This window comes from Lemur catta, chromosome 11 (assembly GCF_020740605.2).
Source record: "Lemur catta isolate mLemCat1 chromosome 11, mLemCat1.pri, whole genome shotgun sequence".
NCBI lineage: Eukaryota > Metazoa > Chordata > Mammalia > Primates > Lemuridae > Lemur > Lemur catta.
This window is the reverse complement of record NC_059138.1, coordinates 19,747,879-19,760,633: the sequence shown is the minus strand read 5'-3', so window position 1 is coordinate 19,760,633 and position 12,755 is coordinate 19,747,879. Positions and strand designations below refer to the sequence as shown.

Sequence of the window (12,755 nt, the reverse complement as noted above, 5' to 3'; positions counted from 1 at the left end):
CCCAGTAAAGAGCCTGACATAGTGTCCTGACTCTACTGGGGGACAAGACAACAGCATGAGAGACTGCACAGCTGAATTCTCTGTGTTAGGGGTGATCCACTTAACTGGTCCCATGTCAGCTGGCCATATGATCTACTAGAAAACATTCGATAGCCTCTTTTCCTTCGTGTGATCTTGGCTTTCTCTCTTCTTGATAGATGTATTTATTTGTGGGGGCTATAATGGAGAAGTGATCCTGGGAGATATCTGGAAATTGAATCTGCAGACTTTTCAATGGGTGAAGCTCCCAGCTACCATGCCAGAGCCAGTTTATTTTCACTGTGCAGCTGTTACACCAGTAAGTTTTTATTTTCATATCTTCCTTATGTAGTTGCGGATGATAAGGAAATCTTCTTACAGATATAAGTAAGAAAAAAGATCCTGATATCAGAAAACCTTGGATTAAGAATGTGTTTTTGAGGCTGGGTGCAGTGGCTCATGCCTGTAATCCTCGCATTCAGGGAGGCCAAGGCAGGAGGATCACTTGAGGTCAGGAGTTCAAGACCAGCCTGGCAAGAGTGAGACTCCGTCTCTACTAAAAATAGAAAAAAATTAGCCAGGCATGGTGGGACATGCCTGTAGTCCCAACTAGTTGGGAGGCTGAGGCAGGAGGATTGCTTGAGCCCAGGAGTTTGAGGTTGCTGTGAGCTAGGCTGATGCCACAGCACTCTAGCCTGGGCAACAGAGCAAGACTCTGTCTCAAAAAAAAAAAAAAAAAAGAATGTGTTTTTGAAACTTCCTTCCAAAGCTTGCTCTTCCTCTGAGCAAAAGGGAGAAAAACCATCATACCCAAACTTAAAAGAACAACATAAATGTAAAAGAAATGCTACATGTGGCATTCAGGCCCCAGACAGTGATTCAGAGGTTTTCCTGGGAGGGCAGAATAGTTTTGCCCCCATGATACCGTATTATTGAAGATCTTGCTAGTTTCTTGAAGGCAAAGGCCTTTAGTTTCATCTTTGTCTTCCCAGTATTTGGTACTTTGGATACTTAATTATAGTCTTAGTTTAATGTTAGTTAATAGAAAGTGATTTGTTGTTAAGTAAAAAAATAATCTATAGTTTTGTCCTCAGTAACTCATTCATTATTTAAACCCTCTTGATATCTATACCATGTTGGGATCAGTGAGAAATTCTTTTTGTTTCACCTCATCTTGATTCAGCCTACTATGCTTTTTTTGTTGTTGTTGGCTGAATCTTCATCCTTGCTATCTGTTTCTCTCCCATTTGAGTTTGTCATCTTCTGACTGCCATTTATTCATAGGCTGGTTGCATGTACATTCATGGAGGAGTGGTGAACATCCACGAGAACAAACGGACCGGGTCGCTGTTTAAGATCTGGCTGGTGGTCCCTAGCCTGCTGGAATTGGCGTGGGAGAAGCTGCTCGCGGCCTTCCCTAACCTAGCAAACCTCTCCCGCGCACAGCTTCTGTACCTTGGACTCACACAGGGACTCATCGAGCGCTTGAAATGAGGATTTCTGGACTGTTCAGTGATACTGGAAATGTTAATTTAAAGAGACTCGTTTATTTATGGGCAGTGTAGAATGTGCTACAAAAAGGATTGGTTACCCTGATCAAGGCCTTATTCAGAAAATACATCAGATGCCTTTCCGTAAATTGGTTTTTAAGTTTATGGACATCTCACTTTCTCATGTGCTTCCCTCATTGCTTCTCTCCTTCCTACCCCAATACATATACACATACTCACATACTCCTTCTTTCCTGATGGAGTAGAAGGAAAGTCTGAAAGTACCTTAATCACGTTATGAATCAAGATAAAGAAATTTTTTTAGAGGAATTCTGAACATACAGCCATGTTAACCAATGTTCTACAAATTAAAATGTCACTGATAAAAACAAAAATTAAATTAAAACTTAAAAAATTCCAGCAACAGAAACAACAAGAAGTTTGGAGGACAGAATGAGAAGGCTAACCTTGAGAATCTTGCAGGTTATACTTAAACCTAGATGTTTAACTCAGTATTTTCAAGATACATCTAATTTAGTAGCTGATCTAATGGCACCAGTGGTTGACATCTTGCTGCGTGCATATTCAAACCTGTCCTGTCTTTGCAGCTCAGCAACTCTTGGTTAGTGATTTCTTTTCTCATCCTTATAGTGCCAGCGATGGTTAGAGTTGGCTTGTTGAAAGGCTGCCATGTGTGTCGTGGTTGTGCTCTTTGATGTTGCTTTTAGAAATCGTGGCACCAAGAATGTTTGAAATTGAAAAGCTTGTGGTGATCAAAGTTCTTCAGTCTGACAGTTTTGAAATTCTCCTATGTTTATTAATAGTTCTAAATATCTCTTTGACTTGTTCATGGGGAATTGTAGACCCTAAATATGTGGTGTAAATGCTGTGGGACATAAACACAGGTGTGTGAGAGAGGCCAGGAAAGAGCTAGGCAGAGAGAGCCTGCACCCTCTAGGCTCGTTAACTTGGCTTCTGCTCAGGCTATGGTCTTTGACTGTCATATTGGCCATTTTCTTTTCAGAATTTTCCTTTCTAATCTCTGGACCATGTACTTGCCATTTTCTCGGGTGGTTTGTCGTTGAGTTTTCTCTTAGCTTCTTGCCTCCTTTTCTATCTGCTTTAATGTACATGGTGCTGTCATTGTCTAGTAATTGGATAAAAGGTCTTGGAGGAAAAGCCACAAGTCATCCTTCCTGAAGAACCAAGTATCATTTAAAAACAAGCATGAAGAAGGAATTAAATTGAGGATCATTTGCTTTTTTGGTGTGAAATTTTAATTCTGGTTTGTTTTGGTATAATTTTTTTTAATTCTAAAAAGAGTAATGACTTAAATTTTCACTTGCTTTGCCATCAGGCTGCTAGAGGAGTTGAGCAAGTGCTGGCCACGAGCATTCAGGAGTCCACAGGAGCACTCATGCTGAAGGCATGCCAGAGGGCACAGTGCTGATCCCCTGCAGGCCACCTTACAGCAAGCGACTCACGGGGGATTTGGGACACATTTTTCCTTTAAGTGCCTCTTTTTCACCTAGCTTTTAAAGTTATTTTTCCTTCATCTCAGAGGGGATCTCTTTAGCCTATGTGTGGATTTAAAATCACCTTTGAGTTATGGCTAAAAACTTACCATCTGGTGTTCAGTTCTGGAGAAGAGAAAACCGTGGCCTCTAGACTTGGTTTCCTAACTTCATCTCGGCCTTATTATCACATCCCGTACGTGTTGGGTTGAGTTACTGGAGGCTGTATTCTGCAAAGTCTTGTAATAACCACCCATCTGTGAGTTTAGGTCCTTTTTAGGGGGTGAGGAATGTAGGAGAGAGCCAGGAAAAGGAGCAGCTCCCCTAGGAGGCCACCCACCCACATCTCGCCATTACCAGTCTGTGTGGCACTTAACCCGCTGACCTTCTGCCGCCCACGGTCAGGCTTGCTCCTTTGAGGAGCTCTCTCCAGAGCAAGGCAGCCTGAGCAGCTCCACTAGTCCCAAACAGAGCTTTGCTGCTGACTCCAGCCTGGTCTCTGCATATTAGGTGGAAAATATCCCAAATTAAACAAGTCAGGCCGTCTAGGGTGGTGAGAGGATTTTTGTCATGGATTTATATAGGGACCAAAGACTGAAGGCTCAGCCTCTGTGCTTAGACTTCTATGGTCTTTGGGATATAAGTGAGTCTCTAGCTCTGCTACAGTAGGAAGCTGGAGAGAGATGTGGTCTGGTTCCATCCACACTTGCTAGCATCCTTTGCTAAGCCTTCTGAGGGCACTTGCCTTTGAAGTAGACTTTGGAGGCAGACCTGTGCGTGACAGTTTTAGAAAAGTACACATCCTTGGTCTGAAGTGTCTTCTTTTAATATCACACTAGTAAAAATGATGTGGTATGACCAGCACTGAGTGCTGTAGAACCACACATGTGCAACATGTTCTAGATGCCAAATGAGACTGTGTGATGACTGAAATGCAGATGACTGGAATTTTTCATAAGGGGTCATCAGGCACTTCAGTTTGCCTGTAACCAGCACTCAGAATTCCTGACACTGTTTCCTTGATTTAGGAAAGTTTATGCCTGCTGCTTCTCTGCCTCTTTGAGGTACTCCCAGCCATCTTACTACAGTCCTGTAATTTTAAGTGCAATATATAGAAACACATATGGATATATACAGATTCTATATAGGGTGTAACTACAAAGCAGCTAGACTGCTTTTTTAAAAATATGTCTTAGGGAAGCCAGCTCATTACTTTAGAGTGAAATTATGCCAAGAATTTTAGGTGTGATTGGCTGGCTTAAACCAACTCTTGGAAAAGCTGGATTTTCAAATCCATGTTTTTAAACTCTAATTCTTAGAGATTTATTGTCCCTTGGGTTTGTTAATAGTTGAGCTTTTTTTCCCCATTTTTATACTATCTCCTGTTTGCATGACTTCTTACATTTCTTTGCCCAAGCAGAAGGAAATCCACCTGTAAGGAGTTTCCTAAATGGAGAATTAAAACCTAGTATTTAATACTATCAGTTCTCCCATGTATATACTAATTTATCTGGGAATGTAATACTTTATTAAATGAAGAAGATGATGCTTTCTTCATTTAATAAAGTAGTTTCCACATCCTGAAAAAACAATAAACTGATATAGAAGAGATTGAAATTTTAACTATTCTTCGGGGGCTAATCAAAACCCTTTCCACTGTCAGAATCTTCTTTTTTTAGGGCCCTAATGACATGGTGTAAAAATTTGCTCTAAACCATTCATGCCCTTACATAGCTAGATTTAAAGGTATAATAATGAACATATTAACATTTTTAAGCAAAAGGTATGTTAACAGTGACCTTTGGTTATCCAGAGTAGCAAGAGTAAATTACAGTTAATGAAATCCATAGATAATCGGTGTTTCAAGTTTTCCATCAAACAGTTGTTTCATTTACATTTCCTTTTCCTCCCTACCCCTTTCGCATAAATTGAATGCTGAAATTAGGAACCACGGGTGGTAATCTTGAGTGTTGATGTTACTCTTCAGCATAATCTCCTGTGCTGAGTTCTAGGCTGTCTCTCCTATAACCACCAAAGAACTCTTAGCACCTATAGGAAGAAAAAGCTGTATGATGCAGGGGAAATCCCATTATTTGAACACATTTCTTTGGCTCTTAACATATACTTGCTTTTCCTCTAATCTTGAAGGAGCCTTGATTTTTCCCTTGGATATGCCTTTTCCAGTCATACAGCTTGGCATATAGGAAAGGTTGAATTATCCTTTAAGACTATGTTGGTCTTATTCTGTAAAACCAGTTTGTGTTTATGTGGTCTTACAGATGTTTAGAAAGTGGTACAGGTTACTGAATTGTCTACCTGCCAGCATTCTGATGTAGCACAAAAAGGTGTTTTCCTTATCTTTAAAAAACTTTTCTGACATTGAGCTCTACAGTGGTTGAGGGTTTATGTCCTGTGATCATAAGCTCCATTCTAAAAACTGGTGACCGTTAGCTTGAATTGCTTTGGTTCCCCAAATATGTTGGAACTCTAGGAGCACTGGCAGGGCCTGAGGTAGGCTCAATGAAGTTCTATACCCTCCCTGCATGTCACCACCGGACCACACCCAGCAAAGTGTTTCCCTTCTAAGTCCTTAGATTCAGTGGAAAATGACCTCTTCCCTAGTCTTGTGTTACAGAAGTCCTGAGTCGTGCTTCAAAAGTGGTATCTTTTCAGTGTAATTTTCATGTCTTTAATTTTTTTTAAAGTTTTTTAAAGGCCCTGCTTAGTCAGTGTACAAGGTGAGTCAGGCAATTTTCAGAGAAAAAAGAAAACAATTTCACCAAGCTGTAGTAATTGCTGTTTTATTAGCTACACATTTAGAATACAAAGGAGGCATCAGAAAACACACTGACTTTCTCCAAAGTCACTTGCTTGTACCAGAGTCTGCGCAGGAAGAACACAGGCATCTCCCTGTAAAGGCACCTGCCAATGACGAATTTACTGGAAGAATCTAGGCAAGAAAGGGAAGCCTCTTTCTGAGATGCAGTCTCTGAGGGGGAGCCTGTGCTTCTTCGCTCTTCCTACAGGATATGCTTACGCCACACACAGTGCTTGCCTTATTTTAAAGCTATTTGCCACAGTCTTGTTAAATAGTGTGGAAGTCCTTTTGCAGTCTGGTGTGCATGCTATACGATCAGGACAGCTTTTCCACCTTACCCGGTTTCCTACAAGCAAGTAGGAAATATAGTGAATTTACCCTAAAATGTCCAATCTGTATTAATGTATCTTGTCAGTGTTTTGCTGTTGGTTTTCTAAAACAATCTGATCAATAAATCGTATCTAAATCTATCTGGTGCAAGGCCGCCTTGATTGTCTGACCATAATTTGTGTGTATGTGAGCTCACCTATATGATATAAACATCAGTCCCACCCACCTCCACCACCCCCTTTAACACCCCCACCAGGGTCAGCTTTTCTCTATATCTGCCAGGCATCCACCTTCCACACCCCACCCACACCCCCGCTGTGAGTTCTATCTGCTCTGCTCACCATCTGGAACTCCTAGACACAATAGTTCCCTCCACAAGGACATCAGCAAGGGAGCAACTGTGGAGCAGGCTACATCTTACATCCCTCTTACTACCCCATCCAAAATTCCCCAGACCATAGCTATACAAGTTTGTATGAGTGTATCAAGGGTTATTCTGAAGGGTTGGAGGAGTATGGCAAATTTGAAGGGAAAATGTGAACCTATACACTCAGTCATATGATTGTCTTTATGATTCAAGGGAAAAAGCCCCAGGAGGAGCTGAGTCCTGTGCAGGAGTCCTTTGGGGGTAAAACCATAGTTCTTAGCTCTGGCCTTGGTCTTCCAGATTTTTCCTTCTCTAAAACCTCTGCTTTGTGATGCTTCAACCTCTAATCCTTCTCCAGCAGCACATTTCCCCAAGACTGTTAAGTCCAGAGTAAACAAGAATGCTCCAAGGCTGGTCACTTTTAAGGGCTGCCTTCCAGAATTGCATATATGCCTCTTAATTTTTCAGTATTCCTGTTGGCTAACTATTGGATCAAAAACACTTTCCAAGGACAAATAATTTTAGATACTATAATATAAATCTACAAGGAAGAAGAGAAACAATTTCTACCCATCATCCACCTTACAGTTAGTCCTTTACATTTATTATGCAGAGCAGTCTTCTTTCAAAGCTTTAGTTTATTTCTCCTGCCTCCTCTAAATTATACTCTCCTCCAGCCTACAAGGAATGAGAAATGGACCCCATAGACCAGGGTTAGTGAGGAAAAAAAGAAAAGAAAAGAAATGGACCCCATACCTCTTAGTCTTTAGACCAGCCAGAGCTTTGAAATGGACTCTCGATTGCATCTAATTTGGTTCTTAGATCATCTAGCCCCCTCTCGGGCTAGGGGGAGGGGTTCCAGTGGCTGAGTTGGTTTGGGTGGTTTTGTTCTTCCTGTTACATGTATAAAATTCTAGTTTGTCAAAATGCTATTACTAAGCTATTGTAATAGAACAGTACAACCACATTCTCTTGCACTTAGTCTGCAGTAATTGCTTGAGGGAAGAGTATATTGATAAAACCATCTAGTTTTCATACTACCTTCAAATGAAAAGCCCAGGTTCTAGCCCAATGCTAGACCAGTAGAGCTCTCTGCAGTGATGGAAATGTTCTATACCTATACTTTCCAATATGGTGGTAGCCACTAGCCACATGTGGCTATTGAGCATTTCAAATGTAGTTGCTGACTGAGGAACTGAATTTTTACTTTGATTTAATTTTCATTTATTTAAATGTAAATAGCCACATGTGGCTAGTGGCTACCTATTAGACAATGCAATTCTAGAAAAAAATAACCTGGGGGGTGGGAGACCAGGGTTCCACTCTTGGCTCAGTCCATAACTGCCCTGTTCTGTATGCAACTCAATTTTCTCTGGGTCTCAGTTTACCCATCTGTCAAATGAGGTTGGCTAGATAATCCCCAAAGTCCCTTTCAGATCTAACCTTTTGTATTTACGATATTTGGTCGAAGCCCTGGAGTATAATGGTACCATATGTGTACAGCACTAGGACTAGTGTTATCTCTTGACCTTGATCTTGATATTAAGATCATTGATCCCACTATGATGGGAGGTCTATTGCACAAGCCAGATAGTTCCTTAGTGAGTGCCACAGTCTAGATACCCACTTGCATGATGCAGGTTCCAAGTAAAAGGTCTTACTTGAAAACGGAGTAGGGAATAGAACAAGACCAACTGCCAGGCCCACCTGTGACCCACTGGTTTCAAAACCATGATGCATGCTCATTACACATACAGATTCCTGGGCCCAAATACCAAAGATTAAGTTTTAGTAGTAGTATTATCTTAACAAACTCTTCACCTGATTCTGATTCAGCTGGTTTCAGACATTTGGGAATCCCTGTCCCACAGCTGAGCTAACTGGCCAGTGTTAGCCAAGATGAGAGACTCTGCTACTTTACTTGTTACTGTCATACTTAATTATACAGCAGGGGACTTTACTGCAAAGGCCAGAATGAACATTTCCCAATCCTTGCTCCGTTTGTGCTCAGTGTAAAGATGGCGGACTAACGACACAAACTTCTCTCCTCTTCCTTTGGGAGAACCACCAACATAATAAAATGGCCCTAGTTTCCTTTTCCCTAAAATGATGTTAATAATAGTAACTTATCACTTGGCTTAAATGAATAGATATGTTAAAGTGTTCAGAACGATGCCCGCACATAGTAAGCATTATACAGGTATTGACTATTGCTTTCTATAGTTGATGGAACAAGAAATAAGAGTGAAGTATTTACTAAAAATTACAAAATTAGCTAATAAGAAAACTAACCATAAGAGGCTGAGGGAGGGTAGGGTGGTGATGCAAGTGAGCTGAATCCCCCTCTCCATGGCAGGAACGTAACATACAGAATGTCTCAAATTGATACAATAGCCAAGTAAGCATATTAATTACAGCTGTAAAGGTAGCTATCAGGAAAACAAAAAAACAAAACCAAATGAAACAACTACAGCCCAAAGAGCTCACAGTATTAAGACTAAGGTGGGAGAGAAGAAGGGTTGCAGCAGAGACTGCAGGTTTTTAAGTGTGTTCCTGGTCTTTTTGTTTGTTTTTTCCTTTTTTCCCCTTTCTAAAGAATCTTTCACAGCTCTTTCAATTTAGCTCTTCAGAATAGTGAGAGTCTGGGTCTCTCCTGACTAAATCAGGCTGTAAAGGATTGGCTGATTCAAAGGATGCAGCTGGAGTATTCACATTTTCAAGTTCCTCATTGATTTGGATGCAGCCTGACTGGTCCTTGGTAATCTTTGATTTAAAAGCTGATCCTGGAGGCTAGTAGAAGGAAAAAATGGAGGGGAGGGAGAGGATTTTTAAAAATATACACACTGTCAAGTTTGAAGCGTGGTTTTATCCAGTTGTCCAAAGCCTATTCCTCACCATCCTGTCCACTCATAAAAATCAAGCAAGAACATTGTTACAGGGCAGAAGTTTTTCCTTTCATATACTCCACAGTTGAGAGGAGGTGGAGGGCTTGCGAGTAACATGCAAGTGACATGCAAAGCAGACCCAGCAAATCGGGTCATCCTGCGCAAGCCTAGGGGCTGGCCTCGCAGTCTCAAATGCAAGATGAGACAATCAGACGCTAAGATTCTCCAGCAGCCCATGCAGAAAGGAAAGTGCCAAGCACGGCTCAGTCATGGAGGGCAGTGACCATCCCAGTCCAGCTGCAGGACTAGGGGAGAGAGAAGGACAGAGACAGCTGGGAGTTCTGGCCACTTAACTATTTTGGGACTTCACAGAGGCCAGGAGCTTTAGAGCAGTACTGGATGGCATGCAGCTTGTGTCACCTTAGAGGGGACAGGCTGGTCAGTTTATCCTCCTTGAACCTTCCACCTAAAGCCATCTGGCTGCGAGTGTTGAGGAGGCGCTCGCCAAGACTGCCAAGGATGTGTTCAAAATCTCCCCTCCCCACTGTCAGGGAGCAAACTTATTTACTCTACCAACCCCAGAGAAATACATTCTAGGCCATCCAGGCATCTGCTGCATCTGGGTTCTCATGTACTTCCTAAACCTCGGCCTGAAACAGCCAAGATAAGGTCATGGTTCAGGATGACAGCCTCTGCCCCTTGCTCACCCTGCACTGCCCAGACTTGCTCTTGCTGCCCACAAAGATGTGGGAGGTTGTTCAGAGCTGCTTGCACACTAGGGCGCCCAGGACGAGATGCACCCTCTCCCACCTCGCAGCTCAGAGCCCAGCCTCTGCCTCCCTGCCAGGTCAGCCCTGCATTTTCACAGTTCGTTTTCTCCTCGGCAAACCTGTGTTGGATCGTAGACCTAAAAATCTTCTCCCCATTTCACAGATTCGTAGGCCAAGGCAAGACTAGTTCAGTGGTTTGCCAAAGGAGTTCCCCAGACCCCCAAAGCGCAGAGAAGGGTGCCCATGTCTGCAGTCCTGTGAGGTCTCCTTCATAAAAACGTCTCATCGTCCCGGGCCCGGCGGCGGGCGGCGGGCAGATGAGCCGCAGTGTTACCGAGGAGACCCTTACGGAGGGGCTTGCGGGGAGGCGAAGTCACCCCGGCTTCCCGGGCCGCCGCAGCGCGCCCCGCGGGGAGGGAGGAAGAGGCGCGGTTTTGGGTCTGCGGCAAGATGGCTTCGAGCTCGCGCCCCGGCAGCGCGAAGAAGCCGTCGGGGCGGCCGCTCTGCCTCCCCCTAGCGGGGAGCGGGCTGGCGACGCCCCGCCGGGAGGCGGCCCCCAGCCTGGAGCGGCCCGCGCCCGGTTCAGCCCCGGCCGGCGCGTGCCCCGCGCTGGGCGGCCGCGGCGCGGGATGCCGGGCAGGGGCGCGCGCCCGGGCACGGCCGGCAAGCGAGGACACCCGCGGGGCAGAAAGTTAGGGAAAGCCTCTGCCACGACGGGAGCTAGGAAGGGGCGAGAACGAATGCTACACCAGTGACCAGAGCGTGCCGGGCAGGGCCCGGTTTCTGGTTCCTTCTGGAAGGGGAAGAAGCCATGTGGCAGGAGCCAGGGGAGCCCCGGGAAGAGGCAGGCCCGGCAGGTCACGAGGAGCTGGCTGGGATAAATGGCTGCCCCTCTAAGCGCAGGGGAAGCTGTAAGCCAGAGCCCCCCAAAGGACCCCTCCGGCCGCCGCAGGACCCGCTGCTGGTGGGAGGCCGCAGCGGGGCGGGCGGGGGCACAGGTGCACACGGGCGCGCAGCAAGGGCTCCATCACCCCCACCTCGGCAGGGCACCCTTGCTGGGGGGCAACCCGCAACCTGGGCCAGCCCCCCCCCCCCAAGGCTGTGCTAACACCACGCACTGAGGGAGGGACACTGGGCGGAACCGAGGTCGTTTCAGACTTCTGCACTAAAGCTGCCCCAGGGGGCCCGGCCCCCCCTGCGCAGCCCACCGAGCCGCGCTGGAGAGACTTCCGGACCGGAGGGGGAGCCTCGCGGAACCGGATCGATCCGGTTTAGGGCGGGCAGACTCCCTCCTCACGCTCCCCCACCCGCGGTGCTCCGCTCCGGCGACAGGCTGGTTTTTGCCGCAGTCCCGACCAAGGTAAACAGAGAGGAAGGAGGAGGAAAGAATGCACTGTTTCCATGGCAACCCAGAGGGCCGTCGCTGTGGCTCTCCAGGATGTGTGAGAGTGACTTCAGGGGGGAGAAAAGGCTCCCTGGAGAAGCGACAGAGAGGAAGGACCCTTCCCGTGCACACCGGGCGAGGGTCGTTCTGGAGCAGGATGTGGGCCTGGAGGGGGCCGGAGGGAGAAGGGTCAGGCACCCTCAGTGGAGTGGCAGATGAGCAAAGGCCTGGGGACACACCAAAAATGCAAGCACACACACTCTTCTGGCAAGTCTCAATCCAGGGAGCAGAAAACAGAGATGCCAGAGCTCTGACAGCTCCCCAAACCTGCACCTCGCTGGCCCTTTCTAGAAAACTCTTCCATTTGGCAGCTCAGCCAAGAGACAACCACAGGGATGGGACCCAGAGCCCCAGGGACCCAGGCCCAGAGGCAGGTGGTGTCTGAAACAGGACCACTGTTCCCCAGCTGCTCCCTTGCTGTGCTCCCCCTCTGTGCTCCCCAGAGGCCTCCAGGGTGCTCTGGTCCCTCCTTCAGACCTGTCCTCCTCCCCAGGAAGGCGGACATGTGACGTGGATCATGACTGCCAGAAAGTCATCCTTTTGCTGAAGGTGTGAGTGTGATGGACCAAGGGAATAACTCCTGCATGGGATTCTAGGGGTGGGGGTCACAGAGCGGTGTCCCCCCACCCCTCCTGGAGAACAAGTACTGTCACCATGTCACTGGCTGCTGACTGAAGCCCTCACTTCCACACGCTGGGTCTCCTCTAGAACAATGTCAGGGAATCAGAAACCTCGTCCAGGTTCAAAGCTTTGTACCAGAATCATCTATGCCTTGTTCTTGATCTTTCTGTATTCCCCAGTGCCTGGCACATAGTAGGTGCTCAGTACACATGGATGGAGGGAGGGATAAATGGGGCCACAGGGTCAGTTATGTCCTTTACCCATTCCCTTCCAAACAGTAGGAAGTGCCACAGCCTTAGAAGAGGCTGGTAAAGTGACATAACAGCTGCTGGTAAGGCACACAACGGGATGCACAAGGATAACTATTAAGAAGAAAAACTAGCCCGGGTGTGGTGGCTCGCGCCTGTAATCCTGGCACTCTGGGAGGCCGAGGTGGGAGGATCGCTTGAGCTTAGGGGTTCAAGACCAGCCTGAGTGAGACCCCATCTCTATTAAGAT

General features: G+C 46.0%; 1 protein-coding gene across 2 annotated transcripts in view; it reads left to right on the top strand.

Moving 5' to 3' along the window:
• The window catches only part of KLHDC10 (kelch domain containing 10), a 51,650-nt gene extending 45,340 nt beyond the window's left edge, over window positions 1–6,310 (top strand). For both annotated transcript variants that reach the window (XM_045565502.1, XM_045565503.1), the window contains 2 exons: window positions 198–337; window positions 1,303–6,310. In XM_045565502.1, the coding sequence (XP_045421458.1) occupies window positions 198–337; window positions 1,303–1,512 (350 nt within the window). In that variant the 3' untranslated portion in view covers window positions 1,513–6,310. The remainder of the gene's footprint in view (window positions 1–197; window positions 338–1,302) is intronic.
• Window positions 6,311–12,755: the final 6,445 nt, after the last annotated feature.